This window comes from Schistocerca serialis, chromosome 1, assembly GCF_023864345.2.
Source record: "Schistocerca serialis cubense isolate TAMUIC-IGC-003099 chromosome 1, iqSchSeri2.2, whole genome shotgun sequence".
NCBI lineage: Eukaryota > Metazoa > Arthropoda > Insecta > Orthoptera > Acrididae > Schistocerca > Schistocerca serialis.
The window spans coordinates 469,448,400-469,474,648 of NC_064638.1; the positions used below are offsets into that span (position 1 = coordinate 469,448,400).

At 43.5% G+C, this 26,249-nt stretch overlaps 1 protein-coding gene across 1 annotated transcript in view; it reads left to right on the forward strand.

Annotated features, from left to right (window-relative positions):
* The first annotated feature begins 2,654 nt into the window (after positions 1–2,654).
* Positions 2,655–26,249, forward strand: part of LOC126483700 (uncharacterized) — a 195,523-nt gene continuing 171,928 nt past the window's right edge. Inside the window, exon 1 of the mRNA XM_050106829.1 lies at positions 2,655–2,859. Coding sequence (XP_049962786.1) covers positions 2,655–2,859 — 205 coding nt within the window. The remainder of the gene's footprint in view (positions 2,860–26,249) is intronic.

The window sequence follows — 26,249 nt, forward strand, 5'->3', positions numbered from 1 at the left end:
CGCAGCTGTTCAACAGCACCGTATTCCACAGCCTATTGCCTGATATATACATAAAAACAAATATAATACAGAGCAGTTCCTTAAAATAATTCAAACATTGCGTGACGTCACTCAGCTCTGCTATCAGAGCAGTCATACTATACTTCCGCCCAATACTGTACACCGAACCCACGAAAAATGCTGCCCCATGACCTACCCGCACAAAGTACTGTAGCCGCACCGTTGTGGATTTTCCTTTGTGTCCCTCAGTTTTGTTTTTCAACCGAACTTTTCTCAAAGGAGTGACTTAAATTAGCAGTTCGTAAGACCAGTTAACTTTACCTAAATTAACTGTCGCGACTTGAAAAGAACGGACATTACAGTCTACTCTCTAACAGCACCGCATGGTGCAATTCACAGGAATTTATGTTACACTGACTTAAACATTACCTTCGTGGGTCCATCACTGCATCATACCTCTCACACTAGTGGCTGCATGACGCTCTTTAGTAGGCCGGCATGCGTCACTGTTCGAAGGCGGAGACCAATCAAACCTACACAATTCTCACGATATAATGTCAGGTATACTAAGGGAAGTGATCGGATGAAATATCTCAGGGGGGGGGGGGGGGGGGTTCTACCTTCCGACAGAGAAGCAGTTAACGAGAACACCAATGGTGTTCCCTCATCGTCCCAAGAGCAATTCATCTCTAACGTGTCCTATTTCGCTGCTGAGGAACATTAGAAACACTGTTCATTTTATAAAGAGACAGATAAGTTGTTCTCTTTAATTAATGAAGGTAAATCATAGATGAAAAGTTAATCACTACGCCAGTATTTTACAATGGATCCTAAGCTACATATTGAAATCACAAGCTCTCTCGAACGAAAAACAGAATGGCAGGTCAGTGGCAGATGAATTAGCCTCTTTCACTTTTCTAAGCGACGTGACATTTTCTACAGCTATTATACAATTATAAAAGTATTCGTTGGTTCATTGAGAAGTACACTACTGGCTATTAAAATTGCTACACCAAGAAGAAATGCAGATGATAAACGGGCATTCATTGGCCAAATATACTAGAACTGACATGTGATTACATTTTCACGCAATTTGGGTGCATAGATCCTGAGAAATCAGTACCCAGAACAACCACCTCCGGCCGTAATAACGGCCTTGATACGCCTGGGCATTGAATCAAACAGAGCTTGGATGGCGTGTACAGGTACAGCTGCCCATGCAGCTTCAACACGATACCACAGTTCATAAAGAGTGATGATTGGCGTATTGCGACGAGCCAGTTGCTCGGCCACTACTGACCAGACGTTTTCAATTGGTGAGGGATCTGTAGAATGTGCTGGCCAGGGCAGCAGTCGAACATTTTCTGTATCCAGAAAGGCCCGTACAGGACCTGCAACGTGCGGTCCTGCATTATCCTGCTGAAATGTAGGGTTTCGCAGGGATCGAATGAAGGATACAGCCGCAGGTCGTAACACATCTGAAATGTAATGTCTGCGGTTCAAAGTGCCGTCAGTGCGAACAAGAGGTGACCGAGACGTGTAACCAATGGCACCCCGTACCATCACCACGGGTGATACGCCAGTATGGCGATGACGAATACACGCTTCCAATGTGCGTTCATCGCGATGTCGCCAAACACGGAAGCGACCATCATGATGCTGTAAACAGAACCTGGATTCATCCTAAAAAATGACGTTTTGCCATTCGTGCTCCCGGGTTCGTCGTTGAGTACACCATCGCAGGCGCTCCTGTCTGTGATGCAGCGTCACGGGTAACCGCAGCCATGGTCTCCGAGCCGATAGTCCATGCTGCTGCAAACGTCGAACTGTTCGCGCAGATGGTTGTTGTCTTGCAAACGTCCCCATCTGTTGACTCAGGGATCCAGACGTGACTGCACGATCCGTTACAGCCATGCGGATAAGATGCCTGTCATCTCGACTGCTAGTGATACGAAGCCGTTGGGATCTCGACCAACGCGAGCAGCAGTGTCGCGATACGATAAACCGCAATTGCTATAGACTACAATCCGACCTTTATCAAAGTCGGAAACGTGATGGTACGCTTTTCCCCGTTACTCGAGGCATCACAACAACGTTTCACCAGGCAACGCCGATCAGCTGCTGTTTGTGTATGAGAAATCGGTTGGAAACTTTCCTCATGTCAGCACGCTGTAGGCGCCGCCACCGGCGCCAACCTTGTGTGAATGCTCTGAAAAGCTAATCATTTGTATATCACAGCATCTTCTTCCTGTCGGTTAAATTTCGCGTCTGTAGCACGTCATCTTCGTGGTGTAGCAATTTTAATGGCCAGTAGTGTAATAACTTTCACCATATTTTTATACAAATAAATCGACCTCTTATAATGAGTGATTAAGAACCCCGCTTAAATTAGGAGAAAATAAAGAAAAAATAAAATAAATGGAAAGATTTCACTGAGTGCCCTGTTTGTCACGCATTTCTGTGTAGTAGTATTACAGCTTAATCAACGCCGCGTCTCCACGACACAAGCGTGTACTTTGTTTATTATCTACGCTGCGGTGTAGTTTATTATCTCAAAGCTCTCTAAATTTATGTACGTAACTGTACACAGCGCAGCCGCTCAGAGCGAGTGAGTAAAATGCGTGCGTTTGCGTGCAGGGTGAGGGCGCCGCGCCATGTGGCCGCTGCCGTGGGTGCTCGCGCTGGCCGCTGCGGGCCTGGCGGCCGTCTCGCCGACTCCGCCCCCGCCACCCCCGCACTGCCGGCTGTCCGAGTTCCCGTGTGGAGGCGGCGGCGGCGGCCCCTGCGTCGCCCTCGACAGGTTCTGCGACGGCGCAGACGACTGCGGCGACAAGTCGGACGAGCCGCGCTACTGCTCCCGTGAGTACCGCCTGCCTGCCTAACAATCCCACCTCCCTGACAGCCGTCCGCAAGCAGCATTATAGAGTCCGCAAAAAGACATCCCGTATTTCAAAAGGCAGCTACAAATCAACAAGGACGGATACAAAGGAAATACTTTCACTCGTGAACAACAAATACTAAGCCATTTTACGTTAGTTGCTTTTATAAATTATGTCTATCTAATGGTGTCCTCCATTGTTGATACATTGACGAAGCCTTTTAGAAGTTGTCCATTGTTCTTTGTGTACTTTGTGGTGGAATGGCAGCCGCTTCCTGTGTGATTAGGTCCTTATGTGATTACTGGGTTATGAGATAATGTTTGCGTACTTAGGTGCCACCCAAACAAAACAAAAACACAAGGTGATAGATCAGGTGACCTTGAGGGGCCAGGTGATGTGGGCAATGTGTCCTCACGAAGAAAAAAGACGTCCGGGAGAAAACTCTTCCGAAATGGCTAGAGAAAGGAGAGAGATGTGAGTTGTGGCTTCGTATTGTTGGAACCAGACTTCTTCCTCTTCATCATCCCCAATAAACTCGTTTAACTTAGATCTCTAACGTGCGACAGTAGCATTTTGAGCTAAGTTGCCGTTACGACATCCTCTTCAAGAAAATTATAGACTCCACACAGCTAATTCAGCAACGGTGCACCAGAATGTCACACAATTCCTGTAAAGACGTCATTCGTGAAGTCCTTGAGCGTTTTCTGCTGCCCAATAGAGGATGTTTTGTTTATTTACAGTATCTGACAAGTGGAAGTATGAAACTTCTGTGTGTCCACTGAAACGTCTTAGTGTTTGCTTAAACTGCTGAGTGAAACTGCTGCTACTGTCTCTTTACTTATTTTTATCGTTTCAACACTGATCTACAGAATTGTCTCAGACAAAGACAACTCAAACTTAACCTACTCATTTATTACCCAAAATATACAAGAGCAACGCAATCTGACTGCCATACAATGACAACATGGCTTCAAATAATTAAGAAAAGAGAATGGCCCTGGATTGGAAGAAATCCTAACAGTAACCCATACTTTTGCATAAGTCACTTACCTCAGAGAAAATCTGTATAATATAAACTACAGCAATTACAGCAAGCAGCAACTACAGGCCGCTAAAGCAAACTACTATAGGCTCTAACTACTAGGGGGCATATGGTTAGCAAAAGAAAGATTTTGTTGAAGAGCAAAAAAAACTACCCAAACATTACCAACTACATCCATCGCCATTTTTCAATGCATGTCCTACCAGCACTGAGTCTCAACGAAGAACACATATCCAAGCCGTCCGCTCGCTAACTGCTAACTGCTAGTCCGTCGTACCACAGGGCCTCTTACCGAGGTCGCAGAACGCTGTCAGCGATATTAATACAATCTATAGCGCTGCCAACATACAAACATATAAACTTACATTCTTACAGTACACTATGTCAGAAGAAATCGAAACAGCTACAGTTTTCGAGTTTCAAAACTTCTCTCATAACTAAGTAAACACCATTTTGTGGGGGTGCATGTGAAGACGTCTGCGCAAATCGCCCTGTCAGACAATCGCAGGGCAGCTGCATGTTTAAGTCTTAAACAGTTTGGAGACTGCTAGACGGACGCTCTCACGTTCGTCACATTTTCCGGCGTTGTAACAGTCCGAGGTCGGCCATTTGATTTTTTATCGATGGAGAGCCTGATGCTCTGAAGTTTGATTCGCAAACTCGAATAATATTACTATCGGTAAGAGAATGACGTCGGCGAAGTTTGAACTGAATGCGAAGTTCTCGCTGAGTAGTAATCACCGAACCACCATTACGAATATACTCCTCCACAACAAATGCACAATGTTGACCTAACCAAGCCATTGCGCCTGCTGAAAATGGCACGTACACCGCTATCGATCGATACCTCCTCCACATAATGCCACAACAACTCGCACAGTGGCCTCTCCAAATACGGCAGGTTTTTTTCTCCGGCCCCTGTGTAATGGAACATTGCAGTGTCGTGTAAAACGTTATTACAGATTTCATAAACTTTGCTGAAAACCTAACGCTCCAAAATAATGGTCCGAATTAATCACAACTGGTGGTACTTGTACCATATCGTCCCAGCAATATGCGATTATGGCTGCAGAGAGATAGCGTACTTGTCCGTCTGGCAGCTCCCTCAATACGTAACAGGGAAACCAACAGAACGAAATAAATCCTCAGAAACACAGAGTGAAGCCATATTGGCCAATTATCTCATATAAATTGGCGACGTTATTCAATAACAAAGGACAGCAAATTGGAGCAGAGGCTGAAGCACTAAATTAGCGCAGATGAGAGCTGGATGGGGAATGTGGGAGTTAATGAAATGAAGTGTCAGTATTGTTAAATGAACTACGTGGGTCAGACGGGAGGAAATTGAAAATTGCGTTTAAAGAGCACAATAATAAATGGAATGCTTCATAACGACATTCGTTGAAACCAGCCAAAGATATACGTGAAATACAAAAGAGGGAAAGAAAGGCAATTAGGAAAATTTTGAGAAAAAAGTATGACCATGGGAAATGGAAATTAAGAAATAATAAAGACTTTCGTGAAAAAAATCGAACTAACATCATGCACAATGAGGAAGAGAAGAGTTGTATTCTATGGACACCTAAAAAGGCTAGATGAATAAGGAATAGCGAAAAGAATTTTTAATTATTTGACAGAAACCCAGAACAACAATGTCCTGGCTCAAAGATGTTAATGCGGACATGAGGGAAATGGAAATAACAGAGGAAGAAGTAGGAGGCAGAGAATAATTAAGAGCAAAAAAAAGTTACAAGGACTACCAGAAGAAAAGAAAAAGACAGGTGCAATATGGGCAGAAGAAAGGAGAAAACTATATACACAATAAATCAAAAATTACTGGAAAGAAAGAAAGTAGACTTAAGTTAATTCCTTAGTTGGACAGACCTAATTAAAAAAAGGAGTATTGTTCATCAGCAGTAACAAAGCAATCAATAAATGTGCAGCATTCGTTAGGGAGCATCACTAACTTCATGAATGTATTGTACATATTTAGAAGAAAAACTTTGGTTTCTGCCAGATTTAGAGGAAGTAGCGATTTTTTGCGCTTTGGGAGAGAAATGCGTCACGGTGTTAAGTGGAAGGACGGACGTGTCCAGGAAGCATTTCTGGGCCTCGTGAGAAGCGGTCACCAACCTAAACTCGTTTCTTGTTGATTATTCTCAATGGATGCAAACACTGTGACATAGATGCAAGACTTGTTTTAAGAATTGGTTGTTACATGACAAATAAACAGTCAAAGATTTTGTTGTCGGTAGCAGCATAGTATGGCGGTACAATCTTTGGTAGGTGAGAGTATTTGACTTCAGTTAATAAACTCAGCCTGATGAGTTATGTGCCTGAATGAGATGTAAAAACAAGAATTTTACGTGTCAGTCAATGCATGTTTGCTGCTTCGTTTCCGATTTTGGCTGTGTGTCATAATTTTAAGTTATGTCATGCTACACGACAATACAGATAGATGATTTAAATTATACGCGTGTTAGTTTGTGTAGTGATGCGAGACAATGATTTGTGTTTCCTTGTTTTGGAGAACTTGGTAACCGGATAAGGTTCGAATGGTTGCAATGGATCTGAGCACTATCGGATTTAACATCTGAGGTCATCAGTCCTCTAGAACTTACAACTACCTAAACCTAAAGACATCACACACATCCATGCCCGTGGCAGGATTCGAACCTGCGACCGAAGCGGTCGAGCGGTTCCAGACTGAAGCGCCTAGAACCACTGCGGCCGGCCACGGATAAGGTAGTCCCGAACATGTTCTGATAAATGAACCACACATTTTCGGCCTTTGCGTAATACAGTGTCTGATGCAGCTGTACGATGGATTGACTCCAGTTAATGTCTAGTTACATTGGTCTGTGAAATTTTCTCATATACTGCGACGATTCGCCAAAATCATTCAAATAAATTTCCAGAATCTTACAAGTTCAGTATACTTTAATTTTTGTGAATTTTTGGACATAAATGAAAACAAATTTAATTTCCTGGTGAGAAGCAAAGTTCTTTTTACATTTTATGAATCCATGAACGCCAACTGCCGAAACCCGTGACCATCATAATAAACGTTTCTGGCAGGTTTGATGCGATCAGCCACGAATTCCGCTCCTTTTCATCTCAGAGTAGCACTAAAATCTACGGCCTCAGTTATTTGCTGGATGTGATCCATCTCTGTCTTCCTCCACACTTTTTGACCTATACAGCTCCTTCTAGTACCATGGAAGTCATTCACTGATGTCTTGATAGATGTCCTATCATCCTACTTGTCAGTATTTTCCACATACTCCTTTCCGATTCTGCGCAGAACGTCCTCATCCCTTACCTTAGCAGTCCTCCTAATTTTTAATATTCGTCTGTAGCATCACATCTCAAAATCTCCGATTCTCTTCTGTTCCGGTTTCCCGCAGTCCACGTTCCAAACGTACATTCTCAGAAATTTCATCCTCAAATTGAGGCTTACGTTGATCATTAGAAAACAGTAGGGTGGGGAAGTCAACGTCGAAGAGTGGACACTCACTAGCGAAATTCTGGTCTTTGATCCTAGCCTCACGGTCGTCAAGCACTAGGAGAAAGTGGGCACGGGGCGGAAAATAAAAGAGCGCAATAGGACTTTCTCGCTCGTTAATACTGTAGTCCGTAGCTGCTCTCACCGCAGCTGTAAGACAACATGAGAAAGGCGACTCCTGCAGCCGACATCAAATTTTTTCTGCCTAAAGGAAAGCGTTTCTGAAGAAGGGAAATTTGTTAACATCGAGTATAGATTTAAATGTCAGGAAGTCGTTTCTGAAAGTATTTGTATGGTGTGTAGCCATGTATGGAAGTGAAACATGGACGATAAATAGTTTGGACAAGAAGAGAATAGAAACCTTTGAAATGTGGTGCTACAGAAGAATGCTGAAGATTAGATGGGTAGATCACGTAACTAATGAGGAAGTATTGAATAGGATTGGGGAGAAGAGGAGTTTGTGGCACAACTTGACAAGAAGAAGGGATCGGTTGGTAGGACATGTTCTGAGGCATCAAGGGATCACCAATGTAGTATTGGAGGGCAGCGTGGAGGGTAAAAATCGTGGAGGGAGACCAAGAGATGAATACACTAAACAGATTCAGAAGGATGTAGGCTGCAGTACGTATTGGGAGATGAAGAAGCTTGCACAGGATAGAGTAGCATGGAGAGCTGCATCAAATCAGTCTCAGGACTGAAGACCACAACAACAACAACAATCTCGTTCCTGCTACTTCTCATTACTTTCGTCTTTCTTCGCTTTAGTTACAGTCCAATATGTCTGCTGATTCCACTTTCCATTCAATTCCTCGCTGTCACGGAGAATAGCAATGTCATCAGTGATGTCATCATTAATACTTTTTCACTCTGAATTTTAACAAAACACTTAAACGTACCGTTTATTTCCGCGATGGCTTCCTCTGTGTACAAACTCAGCAGTAGAGGAGACAGATTTTAATACGGGCGCATTGTTCTTGGATTTCAATTCTTACTGTCCACTCTCGTTCTTATACATATTGCATACTACCGGTCTTTTTCCATATCTTACGCCTATTTTTCTGAGAACTTCGAACAACTTGCATCATTTTACATTTTCCCACGCTTCTCCATAGCCTGACAAATCCAATGAACGTTTCTTAATTTTTCCTACGTCTTTCATCCATTATTAAACGCAATGAAGCAAATTCCTTTCTCGTGCCTTTAATTTTCCTGGAGCAAATCTGATGGTCACCCAAGAGGTCAACAATATTATTATTCATTCCTCTTTACAATATTCTTGTCAGCAACTTGGATGCATGAGCTGTTAAGCAGATAGTACGATGGTTTATGTGGTTGTTATTTTTCCATGTCTCCAGTCTCAGAGACCCTGCACATCAAGTTGAACAGTTGTCAAGTTGCGACATGCCCACATGATTCCCGAAGGAATGTTATCAGTTACTTCTGCCATATTAGATCGCAAATATACTAGATTTCCGTCAAACTCTTAGTGTATTACAGTAGCCGCTATGTAACCCAAATCGATTTTTTTTCTTCCAAACCCTACTACTAATGAAGGCTGTTCTTCACGTTTTAAGCAATATTTGGTTTTTAATGATGACCATTCCGTAATAAGTATACGGAACTGCTTCGGGACACGGGGTGGCCTTGTCCAACACAGAGGCTGACGAGGGAGACAAACTAGGCAGCATTTTCCTCTCCAGCCTGTATCCCTCCACTTGGGAGTTTCAAAAGAATATTTCAGGTCGCCACGTGTACCTGGATGACCTTATGTTCCCTCTTGCTGCCTTGTTCTATTTGATAAAGAAAGCTTGTTTGAAATAAATGCTTTAAAGTCTCCGCTGCGACCACTGCATGGTTCTCTTGACGAGGAAACCCATATGCAATTAAGATAGGTCTCAAAATTTAATTAATCCTCTTGGAAAATAAACATACAGGAACTTCAGTCAAATAAACTACTGTAGGTTTTACGTTGTCTGTAGGATAATAACCCCTACTGTCCCTTTTCCATTCCACTAACAACAAGTTTGAGATTCCTTCAGTCATATTCATAACGTAGGAGGGAAAAAAAGTTGGATTCAACGTACTTTTGAAAACATGCTTACTGGAGGTGTAAGACAATCTCGGGTTTTGGGAAAGTGGAGGAAGAAATTAACAGTTTCATTTTCAAAGGAATGATACTGGCATCAACGGTAAGAGATTGAGTGAAACTAGATAAAGTTTAAATCTGGATGGTCATACGAGGATTTGAATCACTGCCCTCAATGTTGTGAACAACAGTAGGTTAAAATTTCGCTCTCTGGTGCTAGACGGGCCCGACAAGGAGGCCACTGCATGCAGCATGTGAGGGGCATGTGAAAAAGTACACCACTCTACCAGTAGTTGTCAAGTTTAGTGACGTTGGAACCGCTGCTACTCGATCAAGTAACTCCCCAGATGGCCTCTCGAGATTGAGTGCACCCGGCTCCAAGAAAAAATTCCTCAGCAATGCCGCGAATCGAAGCCGGGTCTCCTACATGGCTGTCAGCCGCGCTGACTACTCAGCAGCTGATGTGGACTCGTACTGCAAGTCCAGTGTGCTAACGGTATCGCCGTCTCATTCCATCACATCCAGTTCGGAACAACCAACCTTTATATGTACCTTATACACCGAACACAACAAATGTCAGGCGCAGTTGTTAGATCGGTTACTGCTGCTACAATGGCACGTTATCAAGATTCAGGTGAGTTTGAACGTGGTGTTATGGGCGGCGCAAGAGCGATGGGACACAACATCTTAGAGGTAGCGAAGAAGTGGGGAATTTACTGTAAGACCATTTCACAAGTGTACTGTGAATGTCAGGAATCCAGTAAAACATCAAATCTCCGACATCGGCGCTGCCTGAAAAAGATTCTGCAAGAACAGGACCAACGAGGACTGAAGAGAATCGTCCAACGTGACAGAGTTGAAACCTTTCCGTAAATTGCTGCATATTTCAATGCTGGGCCACCAACAAGTGGCAGAGTGCGAACCATTCAACGAAACGTAATCGATACGGGCTTTCGGGGCCGAAGGCCCACTCGTGTACCCTTGATGAGTGACGACAAAAAGCTTTACGCCTCTCCAGGGCCCATCAACATCAACATTGTACTTTGATGACCGGAAACATTTTACCTGGTGGGACGAGACTCGTTCCAAATTGTATCGAGGGGATGGGCGTGATCGGGTATGGGGACACCCTCATGAATCCATGGACCCTGCATGTCAGCTGGGGACCGTTAAAGCTGGTAGAGGCTCTGTAATGGTGTGGGAAGTATGGGACCCCTGATAGTTTAGATACGATGCTGGTAGTGACAGGTACGTAAGCATCCTGTCTGATCGCCTGCATCCATTCATGTTTATTGTGCATTCCGAAGGACTTGGGCAATTCTAGCAGCACAATATGACATCCCACGTCCATAATTGCTACAGAGTACCTCCAGGAACACTCTCCTGACTTTAAACACTTCCTTTGGCCACCAAACTCCCCAGACATGAACATTATTGAGTATATCTGGGATGCCTTGCAACGTGCTGTTCATAAGAGATCTCGTACTCTTGGGGATTTATGGAGAGCCCTGTAGGATTCATGGTGACATTTCCCTCCGGCACTACTTCAGACATTAGACGAGTCCATGGCACGTCGTCTTGCGCCACTTCTGCATGCTCGCGGGGGCTCTACACTATATTAGGCTGGTGTACGAGTTTCTTTGACTCTTCAATGTATTTGCGCTTTTTTTGCTGTTGTTTAATGACTATTACTTCAGTTTAATTCTGATGAAGCTACTTTCGTCTGTAGTCGAATTTTAATGATCTTTATTAAATAAGAGTTCGTACGAAAATCGTTCTTCATTTCATCACGCTGTATAATTCGCGGTAAATGTTTGTTTTTTCTTTTCACTAAACTGTCCACTAGATCGTTATGGGCCAAACCAGTGTGATCGCTAGAGCAGGTACAACTGCAGTTTCAAGCTGCGCGCTTATAGGCGGCTGGCCGATCGTGTGCCGTTGCCTAATGACGTGGTCCGCCCAGCGTGTGTTTGGAGAGTTATCCGTGTCGACGCCTCGGGAGCGGCGCGAAGTGCATGAATATTTAATCCTGCGAGCCGGGGAGGTCGGCGCTGACTGCCGGCCGTTCTAGAGAGGCAGGCACTGCTCACACACGGCTCTCAGCGCACTCCCCAAAAGTTTTTGAGCGCTCGAAGTTAGGAAGTACTGCGATGATGAAGCACGGGGTTTTCCTCGAGGCAGCCCTACTGTAATCTATGCTGTACGTACTCAGAGTTCCGTACGCCATTATACACTATTTAGTGCGTTATACTTCTCGTGGAGTCTATCAAATGATTTAGGTTTCGAAAAGATAAAGACACCGCAGTCAGTTCTAACATTTTGCTTGATAATGGAACTAAGAATGCAGTGTATTAACATATTTTCATACAATTTGTCTGATACGAAAAACGTTCGAAAATTCTGCCGATGGTTCACGATCGAAATTCTCAGAAAAATAAGTACAAAGTATGGGAAAGGATGGGTAATACACAGTTTGAGCAAGAATAAACAAGAGAGAAGAAAAAGAATGGAAAATCGAGAAAGAAGTGATCTGATTAACGGGGGCGCGAGGTAAGAGTGAAAACTTTCTCCCCTATTGATCAATCGATACATCGCCGAACCAACGACGGATATTAGAAACAAGTTTCATGAACAAGACTGAAATTGAGGGTGACAAAATTCGCTGATGACACTGCGTCCCCATAGAAACTGAGGCTGAATGACACAACCAGTTGAATTGAATGAACAGTGTGCTGAATAATGAATACGAAATAAAGTAAATCAAAGGAAGGCGAAAGTAGTGGGGAATAATATAAATGATCACAAACATTCCGCCAGGCGGTCGGCCTAACTTTCGTTATCATTTTCTCCGGATTTTGTCCTAAACATTATGTACGACATCCAGACCATTTATACATGATTTTCACAACTCGGCAAACCGTAGATGTTCTAAGCTCGAAACTTGTCGTAGCACAACAAACGTGTCATTATACAGCAGGTGTTTTTAATTAACCATTAATGCTAAATTGGAAGGAGGACACTAGCAGAGACAAAGAGAGCATTCCTCACAAAAAGGCCTCTACTACAGTCATACACAGGCCCTGTGTTGGAAATTCCTGTACGACTATGGTAAAGTGTTGTGTTGAAATCTGTCAAGGACTATGGGAAAGGCGGCCGCTGTGGTCGACAGTTCTAGGCACTTCAGTCCGGAACCACGCGGCTGCTACGGTCGCAGGATCGAATCCTGCCTCGGGCATGGATGTGTGTGATGTCCTTAGTTAGGTTTAAGTAGTTTTAAGTCTAGGTGACTGATGACCTCAGATGTTAAGTCCCATAGTGCTTAGAGTCATCTGACTATGGGAACATCGAAAAAGACGAGAATCAAAGTGCTTTTAATATCGAGTTAAAGAATAATGATGAAAATTAAGTGACCAGAAAGGAACTGAGGTCCCAAGATAAATCAGTAAGGAAAGGATTATGTGGGAAACACAGTCTAGAAAGTCCGACTGAACGATGCTGCACGTTTTAGGACCTGAGGGAGTAACTTCCATAGTAGAAGAGGTAGTCGTAGAGGGCAACAGCTGTAGGAGGTTATAATTGCCTCGAATTGATCCAACATATAACTTGCCTTCCGCACACTTGTCACATCACCCCTCTCAGGCAAGTTCCAGACCCGCTATTCCATCTGTGCAAGCACAACACTGTCCCATTTCCGGGAACCAACTTACCCATTCCCAAAACCCAGTGCGGCTTTCGTCCCAACTATTCCATCGACGACCGACTACTGTACCACACCGACTCAATCACCTGTCAACTAAATAAACGGAATTCCGTCATATTTGTGTTTCTTGACATCGAAGCTCCCACTAAAAGACCTATGCATTCTTAGTTAAATGTGTCTGCCTTATGGCACCCTTCCTTCACTACGGTCCTACATATCTCGCAATCAAACTGTTCTCCTGCTTGTTTCATTTCACCACTCCTCTACATCTATGCCGCAGCTCATAGCAGCTCCGACCTGCCACGGGACCGAGCGCGTCAAGTGACGCGAGGAGCCGACGCCACGTTTGAAACTGCCGCTCCCGCCTCACTGTAAGTATGTGACACCTGTTCTCTGTTACAACAAAGGGGACTTCTGAAATCGGCTGGATGAACAGTCACTAGATGGGAGTCATCACTATGTTGGGATTCTGTTATAAAAGGAGCGGTCGATGTTAGAATAAGCAGCAAAATTTTTAAAAGAGACCTGGGATACACACTTAATAGATTATTGGTGCGGGCTTAGGACATAAAAAAGCGAAAGACGGAGACTTCACTCTTATAGGGAGGCGGGAGGGGCAGTTTCAGTCGTGGCGCCAGCCCCTAGCTCCACATGACGTCACTCGGCCCCGCGCTGGGATGTAGTTGCTTTGAGCTGCCCAACTGCCGTACAACGCATACTTCACTTTAGCTCTCTCTGGAAGATTCCAACCGCTACTACTACATCTATGTAAGCACAACGTCTTGCAATTTCCGGCAGTCAGTGATTTTAATTCCTGACGATAATGGTGGAGACAGCTGTCGAAAGCTCGAGTGACCAGACCTGTAGACCTATAAGATTTTACTGAACCATTAAACCGAGAAACACAGTGGGGACTCGTATATTTCCTTTGCAGATTTGAAATTGTCTGTCCGAAAGGTTTATCCCATTTGCAGTTGCGCAAGACACGAGTGTAGACGCGATGTGTGAGCACACTGCTACAGAGAGATGAGAAAAAAAAATGGTTCAAATGGCTCCAAGCACTATGGGACATAACATCTGAGGTCATCAGTCCCCTAGACGCAGAACTACTTAAACCTAACTAACCTATGGACATCACACACAGCCATGCCTGAGGCGGGATTCGAACCTGCGACCGTAGCAGCAGCGCGGTTCCGGACTGAAGCGCCTAGAACCGCTCGTCCACACGGCCGGCTAGAGATAAGAACTGAATATGGCAGCACATCGCGAATTCAGGATGAACGACATGGTGACGGTCGAATGAACTAGAATTTTTTTATTGCGGAATTATAATAAATATATATTAAAGAACTATTGCCCAAAATATTAGACGCGAACTCCAAAAGGTAACGATTCGATGACCGTTTCAAGCCGAGCTGCACGGCACCCCTCGGCGTTCGAGAACCGGCTCCCCGCTCACGCTCCCTATTTATACCGATCTGTGTAAAACTGGTTTTTTGGAGCGTTGTTTAAGCTGTTTTATACAAAATATAAACAAAAGTTTCAATAGTCTCATTTGGAGTTACAGTCCAAAAATTGCATCCAGCCGATGTGAAATTGTCAACGTCACTTCAGATTGGCCGTATGTCTATTCAGGCAGGTCATACTGCATTAATCCGCGTGCAAATGCTCATCAAATAAAAATCGACGACGAAAAGCGCCGATTCTGTGAAGACAGAGACGTCAGCGGTGAACCGCTCAGCGACGGAAAGGGCTTTGAGGATGAAAATGAGGGCTTGTCACATCAAAGTAGCAGAAAGCAGCCATCCACTAGGCGCAGCGGTAGTTACTGTGGACCAGGCATCAAAGATATCCCGTAAGTTTCAAGCTTTGTCCCTTTCTATATATGATAAATACTTGTCAAACTTTAAACGCGTTTTTCTCAAAACCATGCTTTTCGGCATGGTTTTTGCCGCCCACGCTACGATTTTCACCAATATTAATGATTCTTGGTCACCCTTGAGGCAAACTAAATTGTTTTCAGCTCATCGTAGCCGTTTTTTAATGGCGATATTTTGTATTTTTTTCGGCCAAAGAAGAGGGGCAAAAAATGGTGATTTTTTCAAATATCTGGAAATATGGGATGCAAGGGTTCGTGACACACAGGTCAGGTGTCCCACTATCATAGGTCGTTCCTCGTACCGCAATCAGACAATTGGAACAGGCCTAAGGCCAAATCCTTCAGTGGCGTTTATGTTTATTGACATTCCGAATAATAACAGTTTTCATTAGTTAGGCACTTTCGAAGCCGCATCAAACAACGGGAGAAACGAGAAAGACGGTGACACAGGAGCCGGTTTTCAATGAAATTTGTAGTGTGTGATCAGAAGGGGAAAGTTGTGTTGCAGATGACTGTACAGAAGGTGAGGAAAGCGGTTATTAGACTCTAGCTGCAGACAAGTTTTTTGATGAGGTAGGTATTTTGTTGTCTCCTGAAGCTGCAAGGAATTATAATTTCTTGGAGAGTTAAGGGAAGATCCTCTCAGACTCGCGTTTCTGGTGTAGAAAATGTTTTTTGGGAAGATGGCTGTGTTACGTAAGAGGATTGAGCAGCAGAAACAGAAGGAAACGATTGATCGATGAGGGAAGGGAGTACAAAAGGTGCAGCAAAAGCAAGGAACACAATAACACAACCAATTTGTTTTTGAATCACAGTCTTCTGATCGTTTGATGCCCGCCACGAATTTCTCTCCTTTGCTAACCTCTTCATCTCAGAGTAGCGCTTGCAGCCTACGTCCCCAATTATTTCCTGGATGTATTCCTATCTCTGTCTTCCTCTCAGCTTTTTTCCTCTACAGCTCCCTCTAGTACTATGGAAAACGTGCCCTTCTCCTTTTCAGCGTTTTCCACATACTCCTTTCCTCTCCGATTCAGCGCATAACCTTCCCATTCCTGAGCTTATCGGACGACCTAATTTTCAACATTCGTCTATAGTACAACATCTCAAATGCTTCTATTGTCTTCTGTTCAGGTTTTCCCACAGACTATGTTTCACAAGCCAATTAGGAATGCAATCGACGTGAATAAATAGAAAAAGAAATTTTCTTCGGAATTGCATGTTAAACATATAGGAAGGTCTACACGGCCTTCGGTGAAATTAAAATTGGAGAGGAATTATATTGTTAAACGCAGAAGGGAGAGAGCGGATACATACAAAGAGTACATTGATGGCCTCTAGGATTAGGAGAAACTGTGTGATGGTGTGACAGAAGAAGAAAGACGAGTCGATTTAGGAAGACATAGGATATCCACTACAAGAATGTAACAAATTCAGGAACACATGCTTTCACGTAAGACCTAACGCATAGACAACATGAATTAGGATTCATTGGGGAATATTTAAAGTGTAGAATCTATGAGTCTGGAGACTACCAGTCTGGAGACCTTAGAAAAAATATCGCCCACCCCATCCCGAAGATAGCAAGACCAGATAAGTATAAGAAATACTGGAGACTAAGCTCAACAGGAGAGAAATCCGTGGCGGGCCGCATCAAACCAGTCAGAAGAAGAAGACTGGTGACAAAAAAAAAGAAAAAAAGCTTAACAGTTCATGCTCCAAAGTTGCTGATACGATAATGAACATAAGAATGGAAAAGAAAATGGAGCGTGTGTTATACGACGTTTAGCATGCCTTTCGAGAAGCTAAAGGCACAGAGGTGCAGTTCCGTCGTTGTACCTGATAATTGTAGCAAGACTTAAAAAAATAAAGACGCATTCATAGGATTTGTCGACTTATAAATAGCCTTCGTCGTTATGAAATCGTGCAAAATGTTCGAAATTCTGAGAAAATAGTGAGACATAGTAAGAGACGGGTATTTTATAATACGTCTAAGAATGAAGAAGAAACAATAAGGATTGAATGCCAGGAACAAAATGCTTGCATTAAAAATGGAGTAAGACAAGGATCTATCGTTCACTACTACCATTCATCTCTACATTGGTGAGTCAATGACGGAAATAAAAGTTACATTCAGTTGGCTTAAAAGTCAAGGTGAAGGAATATCAATGATAACATACTATGCTCACATTTCAACGATTAGCAAAAGCAAGGAAGATCTACAGGATATAATCAAAGGAATGAGTACACAGGAGTACACATGAACATGATATGGAACAAGAGTAAAAAGAAGGACGAAATTAATTCGTAAGAGCAATGTAGTAACTTCGTCGCCAATCGACATGGCTACTGTGTGTTCTTTGCATTATCAATTGTCCACAAGGTCTCGCTGACAGCTTTGTACAAATACGGTTGCTGCTCGCGACATACAATATAAATACATAAATGTTATAACTACTGAAATAACATCTGCCTACGTCCAAACCACAGATTTTTTCAGTCACATACGTCCTGTATGATCGTTACTCGAATAGTCCTGGCCTCTTCCAGAGTCCGGTTTGCAGACTGAGTTCACGTGAGTGAACAGAATTGCCTTCCTCCCCGTGCAGACACTACTCCGTGATGATGTCTTTCGTTGTCACTGGGTTGCTGACTTCCCATCGGACTCGTCATCGGCAAGTGTAGCAATTCCTTTGGCGAACAGATCAATACATCTCGGCACAGAAGTTTCGATCGAACAGTTCAGTGGATCTAGAACTACCTGCTAAGCTGCGGAACACAGTTTACATCTTGTTTCGTGCGGTGACAAGAAGCTGCTCCCAACTTGTTCCACGTGACTGCTGATGTGCAATATAAATTCCTGTTTTGCTGGCGGCCTCTGTTGATGGACGCTTCAGTGGCTAGCTGTTTCTCTCCGCCTGGTTATTAGGCTGCCCTGCGCAACCTGCGTTTCTGGAGGGAAGGCTAACATGCAGAGGAGTTACAAGACTCACGAGAGAAGAGTCTCCCATGCGGATTGCCGATTTTGACCAAGTTTTCCTGCGACGTTCTATACTGAAAATAAACGGACCTCTGTTTCGGTTTTTAATTATACACTCCCTAGTTTTTAAAATATCGATGTCAAACTTGATGGCAGGGAACCATTTTTATAGTCCTATACACAGAAATGTCGTCTACTAACAAACATTTTTAATAACATAACATGGGGTAGAAAGTTAACATTTTTACAATTGTAAACACTTTTATGTTTACGTGCTGTTGATTGGTTACGCGTCGTTCGACATGTGTAATAGAGCCAGGTCGGCAGCTGAGCGGTCGATGGTCCATGTTCGATTCTTAGTCGTGACTTTTCTTCAGTTGATATTTTCTCGGCGTATCTCATAATATTTCGATAATCGGAATAATTTTCTTTTCCTTTTCCTCCAAGTAAAACATCTGGAGGTATTAATTATGAAATAAGTATATATAGTATATGTAATTTATTTGTAGTTATGCTGACGGAAAAATGTTGGAGCACCAAAAAGTAGTTAATGTAGACTAATGCAATTTCAGGATCACATATGTCTAGGTAACATATTTAAATGATTAACTTTACAAGATCACAGGTTAATGTGAGCGTTGGATAATCCATTACAAATGTGAAATGCTGGTACATAAATACCGGTGTACCGCCAGAATGTTGAAATTAATCATTCAAACGTGTATGCACTGTGCTGTAGATGTGGCAGATGTCAGTTTGTGGATGGAGTTCCATGCCTGTTGCACTTCGTCAGTCATACAGCAGGGGTTAACGCTGCTTGTGGATGATGCTGGAGTTGTCGTCCGGTGATGTCCCATATGTGCTCGATTGGAGACAGATATGGTATGTGGGCGAGCGTTAATGTGTTGGAAAACAGCTTCGGGAATACTGTTCATGAATGGCAGCACAACAGGTCGAATCAGCAGACTCACTCACAAATTTACAATCTGGGTGCGTGCGATATCCACTTGAGTGCTCCTGCTATCATACGAAATCGCACCGCAGGTCTAGTGTGTCTAGCAAGCCGACAGGTTGGTTGCAGGCACACAACTGACTTCCTTATAATAAACATATGGCCATCGCTGGTACCGAGGTAGAACCAGCTTTCATCAGAAAACACAATAGATCTCTGCCATACCCTCCAATGGGATTTCTCTCGACAACAGTAAGGTCGCAAACGATAGTGCTTTTAGTCAAATTAGAATACACGTCACAGGGCACTTGGCTCGGAGCTGTCCTTGGAGCAATAGCTTCGTAACAGATCGTTGTGCACTGCGGTGCCACCTGCTACTCAAATTGCTGCTGCACATGCAGTACGATGCGCTGAAGTCGATGGTATTCCCTCTCGGTAGTGCCACGTGGCCTTCCGGAGCCTGTCTTCTTGCAACTATACATTCTGGTGACAACCGCTGCCAGCAATCATGTGTGGTGGCTACATTCCTGCCAAGTCTTACTGCATTATAGCAAAAGAAACATCCTATTACACGTCCTCCTTCAAACTCAATGAGGTGTTGATAATGACGTCTTTGTCTCCTTAATGGCATTCTTGACTAACATCAGCTTACCACGTCCAGTCTCAAAGATAACTACTGCCTATGACTGCTACAGGTAAATATTTAAATCAGTTTTGATTTAGATCGTCATAGTGGCACTACTAGCGCCACTCATGCGCTTTTCATCTTTCAGACGTAGAAACACATCTACCAACTTTCGTTTATGTCGCACAACTCCTTGTTGGTGTTGTAATTTCCTTTTGTCAGTGCATTTTTATAATGACATAGCACCAAAAACACCTAAAGTACACTATGTGATCAAAAGCATCCGGACACCCCCAAAAATATACGTTTTTCATATTAGGTGCATTGTGCTGCCACCTACTGCTAGGTACTCCGTATCAGCGGCCTCAGTAGTCATTAGACATCATGAGAGAGCAGACTGGGGCGTTCCGCGGACCTCACGGACTTCGAACGTGGTCGGGTAACTCGGTGTCACTTGTGTCGTACGTCTGTGCCACGAGATTTCCTTACTCCTAAACATCCCTAGGTCCTCTGTTTCCGATGTGATAGTAAAATTAAAACTTGAACGGACACGTAACAGCACAAAAGCGTACAGGCCAACCTCGTCTGTTGACTGACAGAGACCGCCGACAGTTGCGGAGGGTCGTAATGTGTAATACGCAGACATCTATCCAGACCATCACACAGGAATTCCAAACAGCGTCAGGATCCACTGCAGGTATTACGACAGTTTGGTGGGAGGTCAGAAAACAAATTTCATGATCGAGCAGCTGCTCGTAAGCAACACATCACGCCGTTAAATACCAAACGACGCTTCGACTGGTGTAACGAGCAGAAACGTTGGACGATTGAACAGTGGAATAACGTTGTATGGAGTTACGAAATAAGGTACACAATATGGCGATCCGATGGCAGGGTATGGGTGTGGGTATCTGCCAGTGTGTGTAGTGGCAACAATAAAATTCAGAAGCGGTGGTGTTATGGTGTGGTCGTGACTGTCATGGAAGGGGCTGGCATCCCTTGTTGTTTTGAGAGACACTATCACAGCACAGGCCCATATTGGTGTTTAAAGCACCTTCTTGCTTCCCATTGTTGGAGATCAATTCGCGGATGGCGTTTTCATCTTTCAATACGATTGAGCACCTGTTCGTAATGCACGGTCTGTGTTGGAAGGGTTACACGACAATAACATCCCTGCAACGGACTGGCCTGCACAGAGTCCTGATCTGAATTCTACAGAACACCTTTGGGATGCTTTGGAACGCCGACTTGATGCCAGCCCTCCCCGACCGATGTCGATACCTCTTCTCAGTGAAGCACTCCGTGAAGAATGGGCTGCTATTCCACAAGAAACCTTCCAGCGCCTAACTGAACATATGCCTGCGAGTGTGGAAGCTGTCATCAACGCTAAGGGTGCGCCAACACCATACTGAATTCCAGCATTACTGATGAAGGGCGCCACGAACTTGTAAGTCAGCGAGATGTCCGGATAGTTTTGACCACATAATGTACATTATTGCGTAATCCTAAGTGACTATCTCTTCGTGTGTGTTCTCGCAATCAGTGGGGTGGATCTTACCATAGAAACAGGCAAAACACAAATATTTATCGCAAGTTGCTCAACTCACGAACGAAATCTCGGCTCATAGACGTTCTCCGGTACATTGTTCGTTGAAAACGTATCGGATTCACATTTCCAAACCCATATCTATCAGATTTCAATCTACATGCGTACCAAGCTTGACAGACTGGCGCGGACAACTCGTTATGGACCGTCACATGAATTTTGATAGCACCCGCCCTATCCTGTAATTCCCTACTCTCCTGTGATGCAGTATGATTTTGAAGCCGTGTGATGAAGTTGTTTAACAGTCGAAAAACGTAAACGTCACACTACTGACAAAGAGGGCTACATTACGGTCGTTCAGTGTCACGGTGCAGGTCGGTTTAGTATCAACATTTACGAAAGTCCTCTTGTAGTGCTTCATGTCGGTTTGGCCACCACGTGACTCGAGTATCAGGCAAAATTTGTTTTGCTGCACGTAAGGTTTAACGAAGTGATCAACATATGATTGGTATAGTTGAGAGGTCAACTTTCCAGAATTTCAGCGCTTGTCGAAAACGTTTCCAAATTCCATCTGGAGAGTTTCCACCTCTTGAGAGACTCGTGGACCAAATTTTCCATTATGTTCTTGCAAACAAGAACATTACCGGCACTAGTTTCGCGGATACAGTGATGCGACGTTGCGCATTGTACGGGTGTGTAACTTCATTCGCACTACCATCTGCAACAAACGTTTTCTTCTCGTCTCGAGATGTCAACGTAAGTTTTATAGTGGGAAATATGTGCGTAGCCTGTTTAGTTATGAGAAAATCTCGGTCGTAGCTTGAAATCAATCTTTAGTCCCTTTGAAATATCACGGCAGCTTCAAGTTACTTTTTAAGTCGATATCAGTTCTTTCTGCGGAACGTGTTTGGTGGCATGACGTTAGTGTATTCTCTTTGCACGTGGTGATGAACCCATGAACTGAAAATCATCCTACTCTTATATTTACTGCGTACTTGCTGCTGCAGCCCTTTGCTGAAGAGTTATTGTTGTTACGTTCTCTGAATATTCTCTGGCTTCAACGAATCTGTCGAACGCCCATTTATCGATATCATTTAATTTATAGACTATGAATCTTCTATTTTGGATGTTTGCTTCCCACCTCTGCAACAAGCCCTTTTTATTTAACATTGCGTTTGCTCCCGTAGTGTGCAGTGTTTTCAAACTCCACTTAAGATGTCGTTACGCCACTGTAACTGCAGCTATACTGACATGCAATGGTACTTGCTCTCACACTATGCATCTCTTTGATTCCGGTTCCTATGCTGAATCTTCATCTCATCCTGATTTCGCTGGTGATGAGGTCGACGCACTTGAATCGTCGGTGATACTGGTACTTTACACAAAATCTGGTGGAGTGTTGTTTCATTTTCAGAGACATCTCTTCAGTTTCTAGAAAGTTAATTTCTGGAGCATAATCCAAATCACTGATACAATTTCTAGCTGATTAAACGTTATCTTTCAGAAATCTTTGCCCTCACACCTCATTGTGCGAAGCCATTGTCTACAAATAAACTAGGGACGACTTGTATGGGATCAGCAAGTTTTTCTTTGCACTCTTTGCTTATCTTTTCACCGACATCTGCAAAATATTCAACATTCTGAACTTCACATTCCGAAGGCGAACTTGTCGAAAGTCGTTGATTGTCCGCCATTCCGATAGTTCACTTAAACACACACATCGGCAGTGATATGAAACTGTTTGATCGAGCTGTATTCACTCGCCAGGGAGCTCTCGATGTGGACTCTATGAATTTGTGTACAACTCTGACGGTTTAATTATATAGCAGGCCGCCTCGATCACTCGACCGCCGACCTCGCACTTCTAGACGCGTAGCATGACGGGTACCGAAGCTACAGCATGAAAACGCAAACACTTAAGCAACTCGAAGATCATTAATTCTGAACTCCATATTATATTAATAAAATTTTTGAACGTAGACGTTCTTTCGATGTACAGTATAATATTACTGGTATACAAAAAAATAATATTATATTTATCGCATTTGCTGATGGCAATGCTTCTGAAATTGTAAAACAGTGCATAGAAAATTTTTACTTGTGGGTCATGAAATTATATATTCCACCAACCTGCATCCGATTCCCATCAGACCGACGAGAACATTGACCGACAGCATTGTTTAGAGGCCAGTGACTGATCTCAAAATTACGCATTTTGCGTAATTACCCTGCCCGGGTACTGGTACAATAGATTGGTAAAAGAGATATCAGGGACACTGAAATAAAATTTTGATATAGTAAAAGCTCATTGAACACTAGTAGCGTTCGGCTGTGGCCACCAAACAATTCGTCGGCAACTCTGATTCGCTGCAGCCTGTAAAAGTTCTAAAATGTAACATAATAAATTGAGATTGGTATTAATGGAATAGGAAAGTAGGTTCTTAATTCAAACACGGCTTTTGTAAGTAAATTAGCGTAATTATTTAGTCAAAATTTACAGGCACGAGAGCGATACTTACATTTTGTGAAACAGCCATCGAAAACGAACGAGAGAGCTCACAGCTCCCGCTTTTATATAATCCAAAAACAAATTACAGCGACTGCCTTCAACTTACTTTACAGTTTCGATACATAAGCATTTCTCTGGAACATTCTTTATCGGAACAGCAAAAAAATACGTACCTTACATTAATTCGTGATATTTTCTCCTTACTTCGCAGATTTATTTACATAGAGAAAATTAATTTTTAATGTATTTTAGCCTTAATTAAATGATTGGGGCGTATTCTATTAATCATTAAACAAGCAAAATTTAAATGGCATTGAAAATGCGATTTTTCGTCATGAACTTCTACCTCGTCTTTATTTTTCACAAACTAGGGAGTGTCTGTCAAAAAGTCGAAACACGTGACTCATTTTTTCAGCGTAGAACGGTCGGGTAAAATTTTATCCGGTTTTGTAGTCCACATGGCAGATCCTCGCCCTGTGCGAAATGCGATTAGTGAGAAACTTACCGTCAAATTTGGAGATCCCGAAGTATAGGAAATCAAGGAATTATGCTAACTTGAAAGGAAAATAAGGCATTGCAGGCGAAGGAAGGAGGCCGTAAAAGCTGACTGCCGCACACAAAGAAAGCTTCTTGGCCAAAGGAAGCTTACTAGTACCACACGTTCGTCTTAATTTGAGGAAGAAATTTTTGGGAATGTACGTCTGGAGCACGGTAAGGTATGGAACTAGATCATGGAGTGTGAGAATACCAGAAAATAATGAGAATGCAAACGCTTCAGACGTGGTTCTATAAAAGGATATGGAAAATTGTGTGTCCTGATAGACACAGAAAAATGAAGTTCTCCGCAGAATCGACTAAGAATGGAGCATATGGACAAGAGCAAGAGAGGATGATAGAGCATGCGTTAAGACAACAGGAAATAACTTCCACGATGCTAGAGGAAGCTGTAGAGGACAGAAACTGTAGGGGAAGACGAGATTGGAACACATCCAGCAAATACTTGAGGACGTAGGTTGCAAGTGGTACTCTGAGATGAACATTTGGCGCAGGAGAGTAATTCCTGACGAGCTGCATCGAACCGGTCAGAAGGCTGATGACAGAAAAAAAGTTCGCGGATGAGGATAATACATACAAAAATATGGTGGTTCTTTCATCAAAGTCCAACAAAATTATTCTCCAGTTTATCTCATCAAACTAATGAGCATAAAAAAAGGAAAAACGGCTATGTATTATTACTGGTTTCCATCAATCGGAGATCTACGCTAACGAGCCAGAACATTATGGCCACTAAATACATCAAGTATAAATACTGCCTCGTGGCGTTGCGGGCACGTTACGTAGAAAGCAAAGTAGAGGATCGGAGGGGAAATCATTCTAGCGACGATACGGTCGGCAATTACGGAATTCTGTTGCCATAAACCACTTGATAAATGCCAGGTGATTATGGCATGGCACGTGGGACCGAGTATCTCGAAAACAGCGGAATTGGTAGGCTGTTCGTTTTCTGAACTTTTACGGAAAGTGGTTGAAGGGATGTGAAAGCACGAGTAAGAACAGGGTGTTGGAAGTCCACGTCTCATCATACAACGTTCAGTTCTTAGGCTTGCGCGACGAAGGCTCGAAAGTACAGTATTATAATTTTGGTGACTTTCACCTCGTCTTCCATTGGACCTTTGATAGTAAATTAAAGCACAAGGATTGTTGTAGACGGCGGAACATTATTGCGGACTACCTGTATTCCTTCACGCTTGACGTCCACAAGTACGGCGATGCCACCTTACAGCAGCTTGCCTGTCCATGTCGCAAGGCATACGAGATGCTATCCAAAATTTTCGAGACTGGTGCTGTCATCTCTTGAAAACCTTACCTTTGGACTAATCGTCACCATTACACTCGAAGTAGTTCCCATCCGCACGTACACACCAGTCCCAGCGCTTCTCCCACTGCTCATACGTTTTCTGGAAGTCCTGTTCTTTGACGGTGCTTATCAATGCCAGTGATGCTTCTTGAATCCTCTCTAGAGTGTCGAACCGACGGCCTTTCGACTTGATTTTCAGTTTTGAGAATAGCACGAAGTCGCAAGGTGCCAAATCTGGCGAGTATGGTGGGTGGCGTACAACCGCCATGTTGTTTTTTGCCCAAAAGGTACTGGTAGGCAAGGACGTGTAACAGGGCGCGTTGTCCTGATGCAGCAGCCAGTTCCCTTGACGCCAAAGTACTGGCCGTCGTCGCCGCACGTTTTCACGGAGCCGCCGCGATACGTCACAGTAGTACACGGAATTCACTGTTTGGTTGGGAGGGACAAATTCTTTGTGCACAATTCCCTCAGTATCAAAGAAAACCATGATCATGCTCTTCACTTTGCTCTTCACCTGTCTCGCCTTTTTGGCTCTCGGAGAGCCTGGGCTCTTCCACTGGGACGATTGTTGCTTTGTCTCTGGGTTATAACCCTAAATCCAGCTCTCGTCGCCGGTGATAAACTGTGACAAGAAGGTTGGATCATTACATACGGTCTGATGAAGGTCCGTGCATACTTCAACATGCTCTGC